General features: G+C 39.5%; 1 protein-coding gene and 1 long non-coding RNA gene across 3 annotated transcripts; both read left to right on the forward strand.

Moving 5' to 3' along the window:
• Positions 1-70: 70 nt before the first annotated feature.
• LOC135629400 (P-loop NTPase domain-containing protein LPA1-like) lies at positions 71-8,976 on the forward strand. The gene is made up of 7 exons (XM_065136704.1): positions 71-1,647; positions 1,814-2,139; positions 3,994-4,075; positions 5,206-5,628; positions 5,844-6,584; positions 7,938-8,048; positions 8,364-8,976. The coding sequence occupies exons 1-7, from the start codon at positions 1,462-1,464 to the stop codon at positions 8,730-8,732; spliced, it is 2,238 nt and encodes a 745-aa protein (XP_064992776.1). The 5' UTR covers positions 71-1,461; the 3' UTR covers positions 8,733-8,976.
• A 969-nt stretch (positions 8,977-9,945) lies between these two features.
• LOC135628727 (uncharacterized) lies at positions 9,946-12,225 on the forward strand. Of its 2 annotated transcripts, none has more exons than XR_010492957.1 (2): positions 9,946-11,592; positions 11,670-12,225. It is a non-coding gene; the product is annotated as an uncharacterized LOC135628727 (long non-coding RNA). The 2 variants fall into 2 exon arrangements; XR_010492958.1 differs by having other exon boundaries at positions 11,682-12,225.
• The last annotated feature ends 11,995 nt before the right edge of the window (positions 12,226-24,220 follow it).

Below are 24,220 nucleotides of genomic sequence, written 5' to 3' on the forward strand. Positions count from 1 at the left end.
AATTTTGGACATGATGATGAAATCCCCTTTGTTCATATCCCACTCTATGCGGTAGACTGGATGTAGCATTAGCTCATTAGCTGGTCTCCGAGGATTTGGAATTCCATTACTTCCTCTCCAAATATTGTGTATATTATCTAGTAAATGAAATTTGGATGGTCACACTTTCACTTCTTTTTCGTTTGAATGATGATTAGACAGAAATCTACAATACAAAATCAAGAGAAGTTCCTATGTTTCTTTTAACTTTTTTTTTTTTTTGTAATATACTTATTTTAACTTATCTGTTCCAAATATGAATTTGGTAAAAAGAATGGGTAAAACTATTTGTTATGTGTCAACTAGAAAGTTCTATCGAAATAATTATTTATTTCAAAGTGAAATAATTAATATATTGGATAAATCGGGACATGATAGATATGACATTTTCAGCTGATCTATGACAACAGAATGAATCGAAGAGGAAAATGTTCTTCACAATATTATTTATTACATAAATATTTCCTTCATCACTCTATGAAATATGAACATTCTAGATATATTTTGGGATATGAAATCTTAATTTCAGCTCTCGTGTTAAACCATGACATTAATCGTGCAGGTGATGCTTGCGACAAGAATGATTCACCTTGAGAATTATCCTTGTGAAGCATTCAATATCAGATTTATCTTTAGAATTGTCCGAAGCATTCAACCTTCTTGATGACTAGTTTTCAAGATGTGATATAGTGATCAACGATATTATGTCGCTATATATTAAAAAAATAAAATAATTTTGTCTTGCCGTTGAACCTGCGTCTGGGGTCCACTCTGTGTGAAGCCGGCCGAACACACGTAGGGAGGTCCACCACGGCACTCGCGGCCTCGCGAACACCCCTCGTGGCGGACATCCGGACGAAAGCCGCGGCGAGAATCGTATCTCCCCGTACGACCCTGAAACTCGACGAAATAACGACGCTACCCCTCTCCCCCCACCCACCGTTTTACCGACCCTGAAACTCCTCCCTGCCGTCCTTCGCAGGGTTTCTTGCAGCGGATCCGGAGGAGCAGCAGGAGGAGAGGAACGAGTCGCATGGGAGACATGTGTGGGCTCGAGCGGGGCGATGCGTGGAGGTCGTGACAGGCGGAGGAGGGCATAGCTCGGGCGCGGAGCTTTGGCCATGGCGGACTACCCGAGCCCAATCCTCCTCCCACCCCTTCCTTCCGCCCCTCCTGCAGAAAACCCTAGCCTCCCGCCCGTCCGTTCACCCGCCTCGGATCCCCCCGCGCGACGGGCGCTCTCCACCCGGCGTGGTCGCGGTCTCGTCGCTGACTCCAATCTCGTCGATCAGGCCCCGGAGGCCCCTGCATTGCCCTCGTTGTTGAATCTCGCCGCCCGCCTGTTTGCTTCCTCTTTGGATCTTGGGTCTCGGTTTCCGGTTCTTCTTGGGTTTCTTGATTCTTGTTCGGAGGTTATTGGAGATGTCGGAGCGGCCGAAGTTTCTGTACATTGTGGTGGTGGACGACGGCGAGACGGGAGGAGTCGGTGGCGAGAGAGGGAAGGGGATGGCGAGCGAGGATAACAGGAGCTTGTCGTTTCGGTATACGCGGTCGGTGCTACAGAGCACGCTGCAGCTCATGGGCTGCAAGGCACGTCATGCCTTCAAGGTTGGTAGTAGAGGAGCGGGTGGTAGATTTTGATCTCACGCATGCTCCTATTGTCCTCTAAAACCGATCGTAATTAGTCTCTTCAGAAGAACTTTCTTGCTTTTGGTATATCATTGACATCTTGAGATCTGAATGAAACATGTTATTTAATGTTCTTATTTCGTAGATTAGCCGAAGGGTATTTGAAGTGATGAGGGATGAGTCCTCAGTTGATGATTTGCCGTCTGATGCCACAAGCTCAAATGACTGGCGGATTCCATCCAATGCAGAATATGAATCTAATGAAACTGGTGGATTAGACCAGGCAAACGTGACTAATGACTTGATTCAAGAGAATGTAGATACAACTTGTGGAATTCCTTTCGAATTGTACAAAAGGCTAACAACTGTTGTTGTTTCACGGGAGCGCTTCTTGGACATCGTCTGTGATGCCCTTGCCCTGTACAAATATGTAGGTCGCAATCAAAGAGCTGACTTGCTTCTGGCTTGCAGGTACAGCACCTTCTGTTTCCTTCTAAAATGCTCTGACTGAGTTCTTGTGAACATATGCAAAGGAACTTAAAATGAACTTAAAAGTTTTGCATAGGTTTTGCACAATGTGATGCTATTTACAAAATGTCTTGTTTGATCAAGATGTGGTATTGCCAGAGATTACAGGCTTTTTTCATGCAAAGCCTGTCGATTGTATTCACCTTCTAATTTCTTGTTGTAATGGATTAATGAAAGCAAACTTCTCAAATGGAATAAAAAGTATCATTGTTGTCCTTGCATGTAGGCACTCTATTTTATAGAACTAGTGTAGCTATGCTAATCATCATATATACAGATAAAAGAAATACAACCGTATGTGTGTGTCTGGTAATCCTATCTGCTCTTTTTATATCTTTATGGATTAATTCTGTTACTTTCCTCTTCCTTTTTCCATCTCTACAATGAACCTTAAATTTGTTAGTTAAGACTTAGTATGAATCTACTATCCTGCTTGTCAGACATATTGTCTTTTGACAGAATGAAGTAAATCTTCCTTTTTCATGTAACTTTTGCATTTAGTCATGCATAAACCCCTGCCAGTGTGAAGCCCAAGATATATTTAGAGATTGGAATGTAAATTTTTGCATCTAATCCTTCTCTAATTGAGTGGGTTATTGTTGTTTCACAAAGCATATTAGAGTGCTCCATCTTAAATTTGTTGATTGAGGGGAAGGATAACATGTACTGACACCAAAATTAGGTGATGAGGTTTAGTGCATGATTATTGAAATAGAGAGGATACAGGACATCATATCCCCTTTTTTTGCACATCTCTTATCGAATAAGTTTCTACATGCGTACTCCTAATCTTGACATTAAGCAGGTTATTAGATAGGTTACTATGGTTGGAAAATTTCAATTTGCCTAACTGTTACCAAGATCCCATGTTTCATATATTTCACTCAATCATTAGTTTCCTGTCGTTTAGGAAATTGTTGAATCTACATGTTTAAGCCTGATGAGCAGCCTGCCATATTCCTCTATGTCTATTATGCAACTTGTCTAGTTGCTTCAGGAGTCGTAGTCATAAATCATCATGATGATGCCTTATTTTTCATTCTAAAGTTGCTTGCTTTTGAAAAAAGCTAATCAATGCTGAACACTTTCTTGATGTGCTTAACTCCTGCATACTATCTATGTGAAGCCATTGTAAAAAAAAATTATAAGCCCAACTAGAATTGTCTGAATAAAACCCTTATTGATTTAAAAGTGGAACCCAAGTTGAAAATTTGTGTTCCATAAGTATACTCTTTGTGGTTAAATCACATCTAGGCATCATCAAGTACAGGGTCCATTAACATTGTTATAAGCAGGCCTTGCAGCGCTAAGATTCATTGTTTCTTTAGTTGTTGCAACGAAATTGCAACAAGTTTTTTTTCTCAGTCTCCTACTTTTATCTGTCGTATTTCATAAATTAATTCCATCATGGTAGATCCTTCAGATTCTATACACCCAGTTTAGAACAATGACACCTCAAGAAAACTATCTGGTTCTTCATAATCTGTAAGGTTCATATATAAGTAATTCAAAGATATCTGAGGCTTATATTTAGTTTATGTAAATCATTTTGGCTTTTAGTTTTGTGGAGAGAACATATAGAACTAGTTAACGTTGGATGATTTCTAAGTATCTATCCTCTGGAACACAACTAGTGGCTGTAAGTTGATTGATGTCTGTTGATTTGATTTCCTTGTGAAGAACTTAAATGAAGTCTGTTGATTTGATTTACTTGTGAAGAACTTTTTTGCTCATCTGCTTTTGTAGCTTCTTGTTTGTGGTTCCTAACTCTTTTCCTGCATTGTAAATATCTTTTAGAATTCGAGAAAGAAAGGAATCTGTGACAGTTCTCTTGTGTGGCACTAGTGGCTGTGGCAAGTCTACTCTGTCATCCTTGCTGGTACTTCCAGAGAATCCTCTAGCATACACTTTATTTTTCATGTTTTATCTACATTTTGAGATCCATGATTGTTGGATTTACCTTAAGATGAACTGGTACATACATTCGGTTGTCTGATGTTTTTAGTTATACTCATTGAGTTTGATGTATATGTATTATATTGTAACGAAGAAGAAAAAGAGAGAAAATAGAGCATCGCACAATCAACGAGATGATGTAAGGAGATTATTGTTTTGGAAGCATTGTCAAATGAACTTCCTTCGTCTCCAGACACAAGTTCCTTTCTGGGCAACTGTACTAACTTATGAAATTCAAGTAGAGCTTATCTTTTGTAATGCGATCTACATAGCAGAACCTCTTTATGATATAGTGCCTTAGTTCTTAAAAATTATATATTTATAAATTGCTAGTTTTGTTAGATGGATTTTCTATCAGAATCTTTTGTGTCAAATCTACAAGCAGGACCTGTTTATGATATAGTGTCTTGGTGCTTATAATTTATATATACTATTTGTTTAGATGGATTTTCTATCAGATTATGTAAAAGCTAACTTACAACAATAACAACAAGAAGAAGCTTCTGATGATATAGGGTTGGCTACAGGGATCTTTTCCAACAGTTGCATTCTGTGTTAGATAATATCCCTAGTTAAATCATGAGCACCTAAAAATCTTATTGTTTTCATTGTTCTCAATAAAGTTTTTCAAGCTGGTTTTATGCTGACTTCAGTGTCTTAATGCAACCCTCTTTTATCTGGCTTTGAGAACAGAAGCTAATAATATACATGGAGACATGTGAAAGTTGACTTGTCATTTAATATTAACATATATCTGTTTAGTTCAGTTCTCCAACAATACAAGGAAACTGGTCAAATTTTAAATGAGTTCAACATTTCTTTTTGTTGCTTTTCTAGCATGAAAGATTTTAACCTACTTCAAGCCATACCAAAAAGATAAAACTAAGTTGTCCATGTTGAACCTCAACTCCAAAGTTACTAATATTTGTTTGAATCTTTTTCAAATAGTCCACCATGTGCTTATCTTAATATATATCAACATCTGACCAACATAATGCTGGGCAAACTCAATTCAATTTAATAAAGATATTCCCTTTGCATATTTGCAAGCAGGGGGGAAGACTGGGTGTGACAACTGTCATTTCTACTGACTCAATACGCCATATGATGAGGAGCTTCATGGATGAAAAACAAAACCCACTCCTGTGGGCTTCAACTTATCATGCTGGGGAATGCTTAGATCCGGTGGCAGTTGCTAAAGCAAAGGCTAAACGAAAAGAAAAGAAGCTTGCTGTTATTTCGCACACAAAAGTCAAGGAAGAAGCATCTGATGGAGCTTTAAATGAAAAAACTGGTGGCCGATCTCATGAACCCATCCTTGGAACTGAGTTAATTGGTAAAAGACAAATGGCTATCGAGGGCTTTAAAGCACAAAGTGAGATGGTCATAGACAGTCTTGATCGTTTGATCACTGCATGGGAAGATCGAAAAGAATCTGTGGTTGTCGAGGGCGTCCACTTGAGCCTCAATTTTGTGGTGGGTACTCAGGAATCGCGATATTAGATTTCCCTTCTTTTTCTTTCTTAAAATGCAATTTTCCAGTTCAATCTTAGTTGCATCTGCATTTGGATTTCTCTAAAGGTTTGTCAGACAATTTTCAATGGCCATAGATGTTTTCACTCTGTCACAGACTACAAGTTTTCTGTAAAGTTGATTTCTAACTGATATCTTATGCTGTTTTCATTTGTTAGATGGGGCTCATGAAGAAGCATCCTTCAATAATACCCTTCATGATTTACATAACAAATGAAGACAAACACATGGAAAGATTTTCTGTGCGTGCCAAATACATGACATTGGACCCAGCAAAAAATAAGTATGTAAAATACATACGAAATATCAGAAAAATCCAGGAGTATCTCTGTAACAGGGCTGATAAGCATCTGGTTCCAAAAATAAACAATACAAATGTTGACCGAAGTGTGGCATCTATCCATGCCACAGTTTTTGGTTGTCTACGTAGGCGAGAGGCAGGAGAGCAGTTCTATGACCCAGCTACAAATACAGTTGCCGTGATACTTGAAGAGTACAGAAACCAGCGTGCTGCAAATTCTCTTAGCTCCAAGGGAATGCTTCAGTTGATCCAGAGGAAGGGTTCCTCAAGGCATCTTATGGCACTTCTGAACATAGATGGATCTGTTGCCAAGGCTTGGCCTGTTCCGTTTGTTGATTATACTGGGAAGCCATCGTCTGAAAATTGGAGCGAAAAGTGTGTGGGAAGCCCCATGTATGGCCCCTTACAAATTGGGAAGGCTGAGCCAGTTAACCTTCAGTTTGGAAATTTTGGAATCAGTGCATGGCCACGTGAGACATGTGGTACAAGTCAAACAGGGAGCATCGATGGCTCAAGAGCTGATGGCACTGACACTGGTAGTAGATACGTTTCTTCATGTTGTAGCTCTCCAAAAGCATCAGATGGACCTGCCAAAGAGGTAAATGACTTCAGCTGACATCTTAGTGCATTGCTTGAAATGAGCTGTATCTAGCAGTTGATCATGCGTGTGATGTTGCTAATATTTATGTACTATTTTGATTATTCAAGTGGCATGCTATTTTCCATAACTGCAACTTCCATTCAATCCCCTTTGCATCATGATGTTATTCTTTTTTCTTTAATTTCTATTCTAGATTTCTAGTTCAGCTAAATTTACTGATGATGATGAACTTTGAAGCCTAAATTGAAAATTATTAGGTGCAGTTTACCTTATGAATTCCTCACAGATTTTCTTACTATATAAGTCTGTTTACTATATAAGCCTAAATTGAAAATTATTAGGTGCAGTTTACCTTATGAATTACTCACAGATTTTCTTACTATATAAGTCTGTTCACTATGATCTCATTAGCTCCCCTCCCTGCATGGTCACGTTTCATAAGGCTAGATGAATTTGGGAATTACATTTTTCTAGTTTTGGATTATGCTATCAGCATTATGCTTTGGTTTGTACATAATGTTCAACTTCTTTGTATGTTTGTTCATCATCAAATCTAGGACTTCAGAGGGTTGGTCCTCCCTGAATTTCAATTTGACTTTTCTGCTTGCTACAATCTTATCCCCATGAGGTAGAAATTTACTTTCTAGGCTTGTTCAGCAGCACTTGATACTGTTGACTGATTGGCATAAGTTTTTTTGCTCAGGTTAGTGAAATTCAACTTGCATTCCAACATCTTGATGGCTAAATGTCTAACAGAAAAATGAGCCCCGCATCCAGTAGTTATCATTATGAGGGAGGCTGATGAGGTCACTGCCAGAATACATTTGTTTTGTTTAGTTATTGAGTTAATTAGTGGTGCAATTCAGCAGATGGTGGTCATTGTTTTGTTGTTGTCTGAAGACTCTGAACCACTTTTCTGAGTAAACCAATGGATCCACATGCTTCTAATAGATAGATAAAATTCCTGGTCAAATGAAATTTCCTAGCTATCCATCATAAGCCTATCCTTGTTTGTAGCTCGCCTTTAACGTTACAGTTACATTTGAGAAAGAAATGCGCTCAATGGATGCAGGAACCTAGTTCACCAAAATATGTATGCAAGATGTAATGTACTCGTTTATAACTGCAATTGTTGGCCTGCATGATTTCTGCTCTAAAAATGTCTAATTGTTGGCCTGCATGATTTCTGCTCTAAAAATGTCTAATTGTTGGCTTACTTCCTATTACTCGTTCACAACTGACAAAGGCAGTCCACTAGATGTATATGTTGCATTATTTTTTCCTTTACCATGGGATCAATACATGCTTCATCCTCTTGCATTTCTGACCAATTTCCTCTAATCTTTGTAGCTTAAGGAGGAATTTTTTGTAGCGGGTAGTGACGAAGAAGCTGATGATCCACATGATGGTGATAGTGATGAGGATTTTAGTGATATAGACCACAAGGAGATCCATGAGGAGGTACAAACTGGACCTTTTCTTGGTCTTGTTCGCCTAAGAACTTTTTATTATTTTAAAATTATGACATAGATATTTTGATGGCGTCAACAAGCGGGTCGAGGTAAAGTGCATTAGGCACTATAAGTATCTCTACCAAATTTGACGATTTTCTTTCCAAATGCCAAAAGAAAAAAAAAAAAAGCTATACTCGACTATCTTTATAAAGAACTGATCAGGGCATTTTGGATACTCCATAGAAACAACATTGCGTTAATCATTTTTCTAAGCTAAAGAAGGATGGTGAGTAGCTATCTCCGCTTTATGACTGATTTTCAGATTGAAGGCTCGGTGGAGGAAGACTCTACCAAGTCGGATGATGAGTTTGATGACTTGGCCATGCGAGATGGCCTTGATAATTATTATTGGTCCGACGATGATGAGTCAACCAACTTGAAGAAAATAGCAGACAGCAAGATGGCAACAGATGGAGACGGTGTCATGGCAAACAAATACCAGCACAATCTTGAGCTCTTTTTCAAGATGAGTGAGCTGTTTGTCGGACCTCCTTACTCCGATACCCTGCTTCCCCAGCGGAACTCGAGCACTAGTGACATAAGAGTGAGGAGGCGTTCCTTGAGTGACTCCATGTGTTTTGAAAGCCCGATGCAAAGCATTCCTGCGGTAGGACACCAGAGAGCACTGTAATGGCTCAGTAATTTTAGCAGCGGCATCGGCATCGGCTCCGCTAAAGAATTTGTACTGTCACTTTTTTCCCCTTGTAGTAATTGCCATGGCTCTCCTAAAAGACTGATATCTGTAATCTCTTCTATTTGGTTTTTCTAGGTTTTCTTGTGTTTTGCTTTTGCTTTGGCAGTTGTGGGTTGAATGATGATGATGATGATGGAGACCCTAATATGTGGATTGAATAATGATGATGATAATGATGGAAATATCTTTGCAGAGCAGAAGATTTTCTACTTCTTTTTGCAGAGGAAGTCTCAAACTTGATACAATGCCATCATTGCTACATTATCAGAGTTCAAATTTTTACTGACAAGTCATGCATAAATCAAAGGTATAAATTAAATTCCTGAGTGATGTGCACGTTCAAGGGAAAGCCACATGACACCTAACCTTTGAACGATACCATTGATAGAGGCCATGCATTGTCCCTCATACACATTCAAGTGCTTGTGGCTTTCGAAGAAGGGCATCTCGATTACCTTCTCGTGGTTCCTCCACAAATAACTCCAACCACACCACGAATTCCCCCTTGTAAGCATGGTTATGTGCACCCCAAATCACATGGTTAGCCTCTAAAAATAATGGCTAATCATGTACTTTCTCTGAGTTATAATCGAGCATATGGTCTGTCTCCATGTGCCTATTTGGGATCAATTGTTGTGGTCAGTGTGTCAATTACACTTTGGGAAACAACAAAGGAATATTGCGTTTGTTTCCTCATGTCACGTTCCTCTTAGCACTTCCTGGATGGAATCTCGTGAAACCAGGGGCGAGTTTTTCTGTACGTACATGGTGTGTATATCTATCTGCTACGTATATTTCCTAGATCCAATAAACTTCGCAAGATCCGTCATCGTATTTCCTCAACATTTATATATACGATCAGGACATTAAACCACGGAAGAAGAAGAAGAAGAAGAAGACGATGATGATGGTATAACGATGGATGCTGGTCCCCCAAACCAAACCTGTTATCGTACGAGGTAGTTGCCCACAATAAAAGCAACGTGTGTGACCCGCTAATGCACCACCGCCACCACAACTGGAGGAGCTGAGACGTTCATCTCACGACGAAGCCCACCAAAAGAAGTCCTAACGATTTTTTGCTAGATTAATGAAGAGGGGGATTGGTCGTATGACCTGTATGTGACTGTGTTCATGACATGATATGACACACCAAAGCTCTAAATACGTGAATCATATTGCTCGAAGAAGGCACCACAGATGAGCAGAGAAGATGTATGTCTTGACAAGTAGAATAACAGTGATCCACAGCGTCCTTCTCCTTCCCTCTCTCTACCCTTCACCCGTCTCTTTCTATCCTTTGAGATCCCAAGCCATGGTTCGTAAGGTCGAAACGTGTCAGATCTTGCGTGGGAGCTTTATTAGGTCTCAGTAGCGGCAGCAATCACCGTAACACCTCACTCTTCTTCTTCTTCTTCTTCTCTCTCTCTCTCTCTCTCTCTCTCTCTCTCTCTCATGGTGGGGAAAGGGATGAGGTGCATGAGGATCGATCGGGGACTTGCTTCGTTTCGCCTGCCCTTTGATTCCTTTGGGTGCTGGGAAAGGATTTGCTGTTGGTATTGCCTCGATACAACTAAAAAGAGTACTGCTGCAGGAGACTGCGAGATTCCTCTCGTGGGTCCATAAATCCACCGTCTTTCCAGGCTCGATCCAGCCACCGGTGTCGCTCGCCCTGTGGGTTCGTTCCAACAGTACCTCCCCCCTTGCAGTACTCCTTTCTTCTTATTCCTGTTGCTTGCCATCTCCTCTCCTCCGACTCACTCGCCTCAAGCTCTCTTCTCCCGTTACACTCCGTCTCCGTGGGAACAGAAGTCGGTGTTTGCAGCTGTGGCATCATCAAGATTCACACCGACCGGATGCCCCGCCGTCCTCGTCGTCGATGAGAATCTTGATGATGCTGCATCGGCAAATAAGCGGCTAAACAACACATGCCACCACCATCAAGTCATCATCTCCTCAGAGGTCAAGTTTCTTGCTGCCGCTTTTGTTCTTATAGATGGATTTCCCGACTTCTTTTACCTTCCATACCTTTAGTTGATTGTTTGCAGGGTAGTAAGCAAGCCTTTAAGTCTAAGTTATTGTCACTCAAGTAGATAGATCTTTATCAGCTTTCAGATTCCAAGAAGTGATACCAATCAATTATGCTTTCACAAGGTATGGATTCCTTTTCCTTTGAAGGTGGCCACTCGACACACAATTCTCCTGCCCTTGCTTGTAATCTCATGTTCGCTTTATCTTTACCTTTTGTTTGTCCATAGCTAATTAAGCTTTTATACTCTTGAGTATTGTGATTACCATGTCAGATAATATGGTGTTCATTAAGGAAGAATGATGTTTGGTTTTCTTGATAAGGAGTATTTTTCCTTTCCCTTTTCTTCTCCTAAAATGGAAGAAACCCTATTAGTTTATGTTGATGATGGACGAAGAACGTGTCATTAGTTAAAGCTAAGCGACTAGAATCATGACAAGGATTGTGTGTACAAACAATTGCTCCTGACCAAATTAAGGAATCAAAATGGAGAAGAACATCATGCACCACTATACTTAGCTCATTTGTGAGCCTTCTCAAAGAGGTTGATGCTATTTCTTCTTCTCAGAATACACCAACAGATGGTTGTGAGTATGGACATACGATCATCTTCCTATTTCCTAATATTCCTTCTTCGAAAAACCAGCCAAAGAGCCGAGCTTGACGATTATTAGAAGCATGGAGAAAGCGAAGAACTGCGATATCCGTGTCTTCCTCTTTCTTCTCTACGGTTAGGTGTTAAACATCTGTGTTTTGAGATGAAGAATGGTAAGCTATCCAATATTACATAGCAAAATGATTATTACAAAAGCTGTCTTAGATGGCAGTAATACTTTCTTCTATAGTGTTCTTCTTAGACTACCAGCAAATATCTTCTCAACGTCACATTCTGGTTGAGATGGGCGATGTTATGTGACACGGAAGAAAGCAAAAGGAGAATCCCCCAATTCAGATAGAAAGATGAAGCATCATTCGAAGCACACATGTACAGGAATCATCTGAAGAGGCAAACACCTCGAAAGCTCCAACTCCATGACAGTTCCAGTGACTTCCTCTTCAGCTTTGACGAATGTACTCAAAGAGCTGCTTTTCAACTCAAGAAAGAGAAAAAAGAGGGCACAATTCCATCATCAATCACTCATGCAGGTGGTCCTCGCAGAAGGTACATATTGCTAGTTGTTTCTGAAGTGGACCTATACATGATGATGATGCAGAGATTTGTCTGGTAATTTTACTTGATCTCCTCCTCCATTTTAGCAGACAAAACAATCATGTAGTGTATTAAAGGCCGAACACATGTATACCTCCCGCTTTCCACGATCGAACAGTATACCTCCGTATTTGTAATAGTTGATATAGCTCACAACAAATCTCAGTGAAATATCAAACTATTGGGGTTGATGATTTGTTGTTATTGCTGCTGATGTTAATGTTGTACTATGATGCTCGATCAAAACTATTATGCATTAAAGGCTCGTAGTTGGTCAGCATAGAGGAGATGCTTTACTCGTGCATTTGGTGTGATCGTAGCAAAGATATGAATGCTTTCATGGACAAATTACCATGTGTTTATGCACATTTTATGGCCTAAGGAATGAGGCAAATCTGAAATGGACCAACCTAGAAGAAACTGGGTGAAATAGTATCTATAATCTTAAATTTCAAGCTTCAAATCCAACATTTATGCCTGTCAAAAATCGGTACTTATGTCTATGAATTCATACATGCATGCTTCATCGAAGCGACTCAGCTCCTGAACATAAGCATATGCATGAGAACATCTCTACGGCACCCTTTGTATATTGTGATTATAGTTCTCTTTGTGACTCCTGCAAACCATTTCAGACCTCTCGCAAGTGAAATCGAAGCACTACTCCATTAATCTTTTCTCCGAAAGCTCCTTTGAGAGTCTCCAAAGAACAAGATCAGCAAAAAAAAAACCCAAGAGAGAACCTAAGAAATCCACAAAAGATTATGAGAAACTGAGAGAGAGAATGATGATTTAGTTACACGAACTTTAAAACTAAGATGAGTTCCTCAAATTAGGAAGAAGTATTGGTCGATGAGATGAGAGCGTACATAATCCTTGAAAGAGAGGTCAGTCTTTTATCTCAGCTGTGGGCCTTGCAATCGCTGGAGTTTTTGAGAGCAAGCAGGGAGGAGTGGATAGGCTCAACCTGCACTGAACCCAATGGGTCATCTTAAACAGATTAAGCCCTTTAACAATGGCTGCAGGTGACTGACCAACAAATGAAACCTGCAGTACGTACGTTAATCTGCTGTCCGTGACTTCTCTACTATGCAGAAGAGGAGATAATAAAGAGGAAGAGAGTAAAAGCAGTAGGTGTGTCGACAATCACACCACAAAAAATCCCATGAAAACCTCCCTTGATCTCGGCCCCATCTCATGTTCATCGAGGTTGACCAACCAATGACAGCGAAGCTTGGAAGGGTCATGCGGCAGTGATGACTTCCTCAGATCAGATGAACTGATCAACCGACGGGTTCTATCTGCACCGGTTACTGTTTCCTCTCCTGTCGATTCATGAAAGGAAATAAAACGGAGAGCAGAGTTAGGCCCCGAGTACAACCACGAACGCTACGGCACAATTATCTCAACGCAGTGATCAGATTCTCAGATGTCCCCCTGCTCGTGATCAGGCTTTGCATGTGCATGGGAACGTGGGAGCAGCGACAAGCTTCGCACCGTCATCTGAGCTGATACCGACACCGAAACAAGAGATGGAGACATCGGCATGGCTGGGATCGATCCGTGCAAGATGAGCTGATGTGGGTTTTAGTCCCCGATGATCGGTAAAACCTCGACCGTTTTCCACCGAGTTCTACAAGAGGATCATGGAAGAAGCAACGGAGGGAGGGAGAAGGAGATGAAGGTGGATGAGAAGACCGGCCATGGCGCGGCAAATTAACGATGTTGACATGTGGAGATCATGGGTGGTGGAAGTAGCATTAGGTATTAGATCCTTGCACCGGCGTGTTCCCTGAGGAAGGGACATCGAAAGCAAAGGTTTGTGGCCATGGGAGGTGTTTGGCAGCCATGCAACCAAACCCGAAAGCACCTACCGAAAGGGCTGATCGTGATCCACAAACCTCACATCGGAAATGGTGCATGTGAGTACTCTTACCTTTCGATGTGAGATTAATTGGGATCTCTCGAAGACATAATTTTTTTTTATCGTTAATAAGTGTTATAAAAAAACTCTCTAATCCAAAGTTTTACTAAAATTATTGGATTAATTTTTTATAACAATTCGTTGAATTATAAAATTATCCAAAAAAAAAATAGAATACTTATGATAGAAATATGTGTACTCGGGTATGCACATAGACAGCCTCTACTTGTATGTATTGAACCAACTTAGACCTCTTATTATTAATAAAAATAATAATTTAATATAATACCTCAAGTTTAATTCCATGTCCATGCAATCAAAAGAAGATTTGAATGGATTTATAAGAGTTTAGTATGTATATATCTTTAATTTTCGGTCGAGAATCTATGATGGATTCGAAAATTGACTGTGATCTTTAATGGTCTAGAGAAAGATAGCGAGTGTCACGGTCAGCAACAGATTACGAGCTTGATCGCTGTCGTCAGATAGCTCGCCAACATGCGATCCATGTGCACTGCATGAGTGCATTGCACTACTCATGGGTACCAACTCCTCCCTGCCGGTGCTCCAACTCAACATCTTCATGCATTCGGATCCTAAAGCAGAGGGAATGATGTTTTAGCTGTCATGCAATGAACCTTTGTTGCATGTTTTCAGCTGCACTTAAAAGCAATATTCCAGCTTCTGGTAGCTTAATCTGATATATATATCATAAATTTGATAAATAATAGATAAATATCTTGGGTATCATATTGTGAAAAAAAAGAAGAAGAAAGAAATCACATATAAGTGTAATATTTTTTTCAAATAATAGTAATAACGTAGTAGTAACCTAAGATCAAACTAAATAGAAAAAAATTAATACAGAAATAAAAAATATTATATTAAACTTTTTTAGAAAAAAAAACACTTATAAGATTTTGAACTTTTCTTTGACTTGAGCTATGTAGATTTGAACACTTAAAATTTGGATGAATCTACATGTATATGTCATCTGTTTATAGGTATAGAATAACAATTTAAATTAAGAGATCTTTCTCACTAAAACTTTATTTAATCAGCTTATTTAAAAGATAAAAGATAAGAACTTTAAAATCCTTCAAAAATAATATTTTAAATCTTATCACTCTCCTTTAAAGCATTCTGAGATAAGTCTCAATTTACTTGGAAAATTTTGGAAAGAGATTTTGTAAAGATATTTGTGATATTATCTTTGCTCCTGATCTCCATAGCTTTAATGACTCCTTGAAGTATATTTTCTCGAATGAAATGATGTTCAATTCTAAAATGCTTGACTCCTGTATAATAAATTAAATTTATAATTAATTTTAAGGTACTTTGGTTATTATATTGTAAAATAGTTAGTTTATTAATTTAATAGTAAGCATTCTTAATCAAATGTTTTAACCATTTACATTCTTAGCAATAAGTGAGAAAGTCTTGTATTTTGTTTCGATTATAAAAAGAGAGATCAATTGTTATTTCTTATTATACCTATAATTATCCAAATCATCTCTCAGATCAAATATCTGTATAATCATAGCTTATTTGAGAGATAAATATATCTTCTTTTGTATTCATCACCTCTAGACCAAGAAAAATATATTAAGCTCCCTCAATATTTTTATTTCAAATTAGAGAGAAGAATATTTATTTTATCATTATCGATGATGATTATATCATCCACGTACAAAGACCAATAATATATAAGCTTCCTTACTTTTTAATAAATAAACTAGAATCTGAATAAAAAAATTATTAAAATATAAATATTGAGAAAAACTTGCTTTACCTCGTAGAGGGTCTTCTTGACTATGCAAACATAATTTGGTTTAAAAATAAAAATATATCTCTTAGTATAATAGTGTTTTTAATCAATTTTAATATTTAATTGATAAATTAATACTCGTTAAAATTACAAGGAAAGAGAATAAAACTAAGTCACAAGTAAAGAGGGGAAAACCAATTTATAGTAGTTCAGTCTTCTCAACTTACCTGTATTCTTGATTCCTCTTTCTAGTAGACGAAGATCAATCATCCTTGTTACAATTCTTTCTTTTTTTAAACCTAGGAGATAACATTCACACTCTCTTTTTGCGAGATTTCTCACAACTTAGAATTTCAACTAAAATCAAGAGGAGAAAACTTAAATTATGCTCCAAATTAAGCTTATAATAGTTTACTAGCTCGGATATTCCATCAACCAAGCTTGATTGAGATATTTATAGACCTCAAAAAATTTCAAGAATAGAGCTAAAAATTTAAATATCAAAATTTTAGGGTACGAGTGATACTACCCATTAAGCATTACTATTATCATAACTTTTGACATTGTAAATCTAAACTTTAGTGGTACTATCATCGTAAAATTTAAATTCTGGATAAGACTACCATCACTATAGATGATACCATTATCGAAAAGGCTAACAAAGCATAAATAGTTCTTGTTGGTTAACTCAGACGGTACTATCACTTGGGCTTGATGGTACCACTACCCAGGTCTTCTAACAAGCTCAATTTGACTCGACTTTAAGCCCTTTGATAAGTGGGCTTTGTTTCAACTCAATACTAGCTTAAATTAACCTAAAATGACTTCAATTAAGATCTTGATAAATCAACTAAATATTTGACACATTTATAAAGCTTTCGGCACGTTGTATGAATATGTGATATTCTTTGCATGAAGCTAATACTTACACGTCTACATGAGATGTCTGAATCTTTCATTTTATTATGTTATTTTATTATGGTGTGTTTGAACAAGTGAGTTCCCTTTTGATGTTATGTTATGTTCTTTGCAAAAAGAGAAGAATCTATTAGAAGTGAACTCCTTGCTATTATTTGTGTTATCTTTTAATTTTTATTTTAAGAATATCTTTAATTATTAATTTAAACTTTTAAAATTAAAAAAAATTGATTTTTTATTCTAAACCTTATAAAATCAATAATAAAAAAAAGCATATAACGAGAAAAATTAGATAAGATGGAGTTTGAGTAAGACCTATTACATCACTAATGAATAAGCTCTAATAAAAATTTGTTGAGTGATATATCAAAAAGTTATTTTTGTGCTTTATCATATTGACAACCTTCACAAACTTTATTATTACTGGAAGTAGTAAGATTAGAAAGACCATTAACTAAACTTTTTTACATCATAATTCTTAATTTAAAAATATTTATATGATCAAGTCTAGCATACGAGATTGATATATCATTATTTGTACTCATCCTATCAACTTAAGAGTTAGATGTTGATAAAATATATAAATCTTTGACCCTTTTACTAGTGTGTATTATATCTATAATTAATTCTTTTATGTTGCGAAGAAACCTGACTCTAAGATAAAATAAAATAAAATTTTTAGCATCAATTGTATTTGTAATAAAAAAAGATTTTTTTCATACCTAAAATATGGTATACATTTTTCAATGTAATAGGATTATTATTTTTATATGAGATTATGACGTTGTCTTCCTCCTTCACTTGGTGAATAGTGAATAGTATTATTTACTTTGATAATTATACTATTACATGTATATTGACAAAGATTTATGAATTTTATATATCTTGAATCAACTATTTAATCATATTAGAAATTGATGAATGTCATAATCTCCACTATAGTAGTTTTAATCATAAAGCATTTGTCTCAATTTTCATCAGTAATATTGAAACAATCTTCTTTATTTAAAATATTTTCTCCTTTAATCTTAACATAATATTTTTTTTTGATATGGCTTAACTTGTGACACCTATCACATTTGATCTTCTTTTGATTTATATCATTGTTCAATGAAGACTTTGGCTTGTTGTTAGCATTATTATTTTTTATCTTTATCAGTACTCTCTTTTTTTTATTTATAAAAAGAGCATTTTCATCTACTCTTAAAATAAAGACTAATTATTTGACGAGTTAAGAATTCCTAAGAAGTAAAAAAAATTTTCAACTCTACTAAGGATGGTTATTGAATCCATCATTGAATAGATATAATATAAGAAATATATTATTTTCAAAGACTATGAAAATATAACATTTTAATCATGCATAAAAAATAGAATGGATCTAAAAATGATATCTTTGAATATGAATTTTTAATTTTTAAAAAACTTAAGAAATTAAAAGATCACCTTAGATAGTATTTGTAAAATCATTTTTCAAATATTAAAACTGAGTGATATTCTTCTTGTTGAGCAATGTAATAAGAATGATCCAAAACTCTGAAGTTGATTTGCAACCAATAATATGTTCCAAGAGATCATGAGAGATAGATCTCTTTAATGCAAGTTCAGCTTTTGTATTTTATGCCCTCTATCTCTTTATGGCGTCTCCGTATGCAGCATATTGTCACGGACTTAGTTGGTTTTGCTAGTCATAAGTGCCCAGCAAGCCAATCACGTGAGTGATGGCACGTGTGACTTGATACAGAATCTTTTTGCTTATTATATTTTGGCATATATCACTTTATAACTATTGCATAAATGCATATATATTGTGATGTCCTTGGATTTGTGCAATGGGAATCGGATCATGATGAGATCACGATAATGAGATCGATTCACCTTTAAACACATATCCTAAATAATCCCGGTCATAGGTTACTCGAGAGGGACATCGTGATAACCGGATAGACTGGTGTGCTGTATACCCGTCCATATGATGGATGCAGCTGGTCTCATAGCTGCTCGTGTAGGGACACTAGGGATACAGTACAGGTGCTCATTGGAGAATGAGTTCACTGATTGATCCGCTTACGGAATGTTGGATGGTTGATGATGCCTTATTGTCAGACAACGATTCCGTAGTCCTAGTGGTGTATCTGGTTCTTAGACTTGAGACACCAAGGATGTCCTGTATGAGTGCTCCACTCTTTGATACCAGACTTATAGGTTTGGCTGTTCCCAGATCTAGTACAGCTGGTCATTGGGAGTGGTAGTCGACCTTACGAGGGCTATTGAGTGTCGATAGAGGATCATCCACTCTCGGTATCATGAGAGGAATATCCCATGTGTTCTTGCTCAGACAAATCCCTGGCCAGGGTCATTCGGGTTGAGAGAGAAAGAGTTCTCCGGGAGAATCCGATTAGAGCGAGACTCGAGTAGAAACCGTATGGGTCTGACAGCACCATGCTCGATATACGGTCTCTGGGATATTAGATGGATGAGGGACTATAGGTACATGGTAACTGAGGACAGACAGGTCCAATGGATTGGATTCCCCTGTATCGTCTGGGGACTACGGCGTAGTGGCCTAGTACTTCCGTAGTCGATGAGTCGAGTGAATTATTACAGAGATAATAATTCACTTAGTTAGAAGGAGTTCTGACAGGTATGACTCACGGCCAGCTCGATATTGGGCCTAGAGGGTTACACACATATGGTAGGCATTGCGATGAGTAGAGGTTCGGATATGAGATATCCGACGGAGCCCTTGTCTTATTGGATGCAGATCCAATACCCACTAGGGAAAGGACCCATTAGGGTTTTGACACGGGATCTCTATAAATAGGAGGGATTCACAGCCTCATAGGCTAGAGTCTTTGCTTGCCCTTCCTATTCTCCTCTCCCTCTCCACCTCAGAGTAGGCCTGGAGTTTTGAGGAGCGTCGTCGCAACCCTGCTGTGTGGATCACCGCTAGAGAGGAGGACGCTTGACCTCCTTCACCCTCTCCTAAGGATCTGCAAGGAAACAGGGATATACGATCTCCCTAGGTAACACAATCTCTATACGCAGTTTTGTGTTTTTGCGGATTTTGCGCACCAATCTTCGCACGACGATGAACATCTTTTTGGGAATCGGGGATTTTTGTTTTCTTGTTCTTCCGCTGCGCATATGATGTCGCACCCCCTATGATTTCCCAACAGTGGTATCAGAGCCAGGTTGTTCGTGCGAATGATTGGTTTTTGAACTGCGTGTGTTGTGTTTAGGAAGAATTTTGACGTCAAAATCGTTGACGCAAAAGCAAGGGCAGCAACAGTTGCTGCCCTCGATCTGCATGCCTGCAGCCACCTGCAGCGGCAGCCGCAGCCAGGCAGCACAACGCCGGCGCAGTGCCTGCAGCAGCCGGCCAGCGGTCTGCTTGCAGCAGGTTTGCTGCCGGCGGGGCTGGCAACCCACGGGCAGAGGCGCCGTAGGGCAGCGGCGCCTGCCACCGAAAGGAAGCGGCGCCTGCCGCCGCAGGGCAGCGACGCACGACGCCTGCCGCCGCTGCTCCCGCGGGCGAAACCCCCCCCACAGGGGCGGTCGCCCGGCGGGACAGCACCGCCTGCGGAGGCAGCGACGCCCGAAGGGGGAGCCCACCTGCAGCGACGCCTGCCGCCGCTACTCCCGCGGGCGAAACCCCCCCCACAGGGGCGGCCGCCTGGCAGGACAGCACCGCCTGCGGAGGCAGCGGCGCCCGAAGGGGGCGCCCACCCGCAGCGGCATCGCCGCCAGCGGGCCCTCGCCCCGCCGCATAGGCGCCGCCGGCAGGGTGGCGGCGACGGCAGCAGCAGAGGGAATTAGGGTTTTGGGCAAAAAGACAGTTTTGCCCCTGTGAATTTGAGAAATTCCAGTTTCTATCTTTTGTCCAAATTACGAAAATACCCTTAGGAATTGAGAAATTCCCTACATGTCCCTGATTTCAGAAAATATTAATTAATTAAAAGGTTTAGTTGATTATTATTTTTATTATTATCTAGTAGTCCTACATGATGATGATTATTTATACATGTGATGTATGATGAGTGGACGGATGATCATGGACCGTGTGATGTGTGTACTTGTGATTATTATTATTGAGGTCTGCGAACCTCCATTATATTTCTCGTTTATTGTCGGGCCTGCGTGTCTATGATTAAGTTGTAATCACATGAGGAGGCGCAGCGGGAGCGTGGAAGCCATAGCGGGACCCACGAGACGGACGATCGTGATGCATGGAGATGCATCAAGATGTCGACGGAACCGACGAGGACGAGATGGACGATCACAAGGCATGGAGATGCACCGTTGCACACATAGATCTTGATGTGAGTGATTAGGCCTACTGGCTCGGGCCTAATCATATTAGGTTGTGGTCCATGATCATCTGGTGTGATTGCTTATACACATACTAGATATGTATATATATTTGCATGCGATGTAGATATATATTAAATATGTATATGTGTGACATGTCATATTAGGAGACCAAATCATAGAAACATCTCTCGATAATATTAAGTCGGTAAACGTGAGGCAATTAGATTGACCCACGTGGCCTTCCATCGTTATGAGTAGGAACCGAATCCCGATGTAGGTTGAGTTGGTCGAGTCCCTCGAGACTCACCTATATCGCGATTCGCTATCTTGCTTACGACATAGAGATGTCACCGGTGACCTGAGGGCATGATATGCTTGGTCGAGTCCCTCGAGGGTATATCATCAAATCAGACTCATCTTGTAACGAAGGTGTTGACTTAACCGAGCATCATGGTTGGTCGAGTCCCTCGAGGCCATGGTGATTCGGAGGCCGAACAGGACGGGAATCACAAGGAGTTGTGATCGGCAAGAGTTGTCTACCTTTTAGGCTTAGTGTGATTGGTCGAGTCCCTCGAGGTTACACTAAGACGCTGATTGGATCCTGATCCCCACTAGAAGTCTGCCGGAGACTTCCGTTTCACGTGCTGAGGGTGTCGCGTGACTCGTTAGTAAAATAGTGGGAGCATATTAAGATAGAAGTCCATATCTTGATAGTTTATTTCTTGCAGAATCTGCATGTTATTCATTTTTGCTACATCTTTATTTTCAGAAAATGTCGCTTTCAAATCCCTTACGTGGCATACTTGATGTCAACCGCCTCACTGGTCCAAATTATACGGATTGGCTCCGTAACTTGAGAATTGTTCTCACAGCGGAGAAAATCGTGTACGTCCTTGATACAGTGATGCCTACGCCCGAAGAAGGGGCAAGCGAGGATGAGATCGCTCGCTACGTGAAGTACATTGATGACTCCACTCTTGCTCAGTGCTATATGTTGGGCTCTATGACTCCAGAGTTACAGAGACAACATGAAAAGATGGATGCCAGATCCATTCTCCTACATGTCCGTAAATTGTTTGAGGAACAGGGAAGGACTCAACGATATGAGATATCCAAAAACCCTTTTCCGCGCTAGGATGACTGAGGGGACACCGGTTCAGAACCATGTCCTAAAGATGATTGAGTGGATAGAGAAACTCACAGGTCTAGGAATGGTCCTAGAGGATAACTTGTGTGTGGACATTGTGCTTCAGTCCCTACCAGATTCCTTTTCACAGTTCATAATGAACTTTAATATGAACAAGCTTGAGGTGACTCTCCCAGAGCTCCTCAATATGTTGAGGGAGGCAGAGAGTACTATTAAGAAAGAGAAGCCAGTTCTCTACACTGGTGAGACCAGAAAGAAAAGGAAAGCAGAAAGGTCCCTTAAGAAGGGAAAGGGCAAGGGCAAACAAGGTAAAGCAAAGGTTACTAAGAAAGACCCAACAAAGGACAAAGGCCAGTGCTTCCACTGTGGTAAAGATGGGCACTGGAAGAGAAACTGCAAAGAGTACCTTGCAGAAAGGGCGAAACAAAAGCTTGATGAAGCTTCAGGTACATTCATGATCAGTCTCCATTTGTCAGACTCTTATGATAACACATGGGTATTAGATACCGGTAGTGCTTATCATATATGTAATTCGTTGCAGGTTCTGGCAAGGCCTAGGAGACTAGAGAGAGGCGAGATGGACCTCAAGATGGGTAATGGAGCAAAAGTTGCTGTATTAGCTGTTGGCGAGGTCGCCCTACATCTGCCTAGTGGAGCTTTTATTGCATTAGATGCATGTTATTTTGTTCCTTCTATTATCAAAAACATTATCTCCATTTCATGTTTAACAGTTAGTGGATATAAATTTGTTTTTGAGAACAATGGTTGTTCGATATTATTAGATGATAAGATCATCACGAAAGGAACATTGCATAATGGTTTATTTATGTTAGACACCACTCCACATATCATGAATATAAATGTGTCCAAAAGGAAACGAGATGAGTTGAACAGTGCATACCTGTGGCATTGTAGGCTAGGTCACATCCATGAAAGAAGGATTCAAAAGTTGCTAAATGATGGATATCTAGATCCATTTGACTATGTGTCATATGCAACTTGTGAGCCTTGCATTCGTGGAAAACTGACCAACTCTCCATTTAGTGGAACTGGAGAGAGAGCCACTGAGTTGTTGGAACTCATACATAGTGATGTATGTGGACCCATGTCAACTCATGCCATTGGAGGTTACTCCTACTTCATTACATTTACTGATGATTTCTCAAGGTATGGATATGTGTACTTAATGAAGTACAAGTCCGAGGCCTTTGAGAAATTCAGAGAGTATAAGAATGAGGTGGAGAACCAGACTGGAAAGAGTATCAAAACTCTTCGATCAGATCGAGGAGGTGAGTACTTAAGTACAGAGTTTACTCACTTCCTCAAGGACCATGGGATATTATCCCAATGGACACCTCCTTATACACCTCAGCTCAATGGTGTCTCTGAAAGGAGAAATCGTACATTATTAGATATGGTACGGTCCATGATGAGTTTCGCTGACCTACCCATCTTATTCTAGGGATATGACCTAGAAACCGCAGCTTACCTTCTGAACAGAGTTCCAACTAAGTCGGTGGTGTCTACACCATATGAGATATGGAAAGGGAAGAAGCCTGATCTTAAAGTAGTTAAGATTTGGGGCTGCTCTGCCCATGTTAAAAGACACAACCCCGATAAGTTAGAATCAAGGACAGGGCGATGTAAATTTGTGGGATACCCCAAGGAAACTTGTGGGTATTACTTCTATCATCTCGAGGACCAAAAGGTCTTTGTAGCTAAGAGAGCAGTGTTCCTTGAGAAGGAACACATTCTTGACGGAGACAGTGGGAGAATGATAGAATTGAGCGAGGTTGGAGAACCAAGCTCAAGCACCACTCTACAGCCCGAGTCTGTTCAGGTATCTAATACACAAGTTTCAACTTTACGCAGGTCTGATAGAGTATCCCATCCTCCTGAGAGATATGTGGGACATATTAGAGCAGAGGATGTAGAGGATATTGATCCTCAGACCTACGAGGAGGCTATTATGAGTATAGACTCCGGGAAGTGGAAAGAAGCCATGAATTCTGAGATGGATTCTATGTACTCCAATAAGGTTTGGAACCTAGTTGATGCACCCGAAGGTATTGTACCCATCGGTTGCAAGTGGATCTTTAACAAAAAGATCGGAGT

Source organism: Musa acuminata, chromosome BXJ3-1 (assembly GCF_036884655.1).
Source record: "Musa acuminata AAA Group cultivar baxijiao chromosome BXJ3-1, Cavendish_Baxijiao_AAA, whole genome shotgun sequence".
In the NCBI taxonomy this organism is placed as follows: Eukaryota; Viridiplantae; Streptophyta; class Magnoliopsida; order Zingiberales; family Musaceae; genus Musa; species Musa acuminata.

Coding starts and splice junctions, on each gene's coding strand:
- LOC135629400 (XM_065136704.1), top strand. CDS start 1,462: ATGTCGGAGCGGCCGAAGTTTCTGTACATTGTGGTGGTGGACGACGGC. Junction 1,648..1,813: donor AGGCACGTCATGCCTTCAAG/GTTGGTAGTAGA, acceptor CTTATTTCGTAG/ATTAGCCGAAGGGTATTTGA. Junction 8,049..8,363: donor ACAAGGAGATCCATGAGGAG/GTACAAACTGGA, acceptor ACTGATTTTCAG/ATTGAAGGCTCGGTGGAGGA.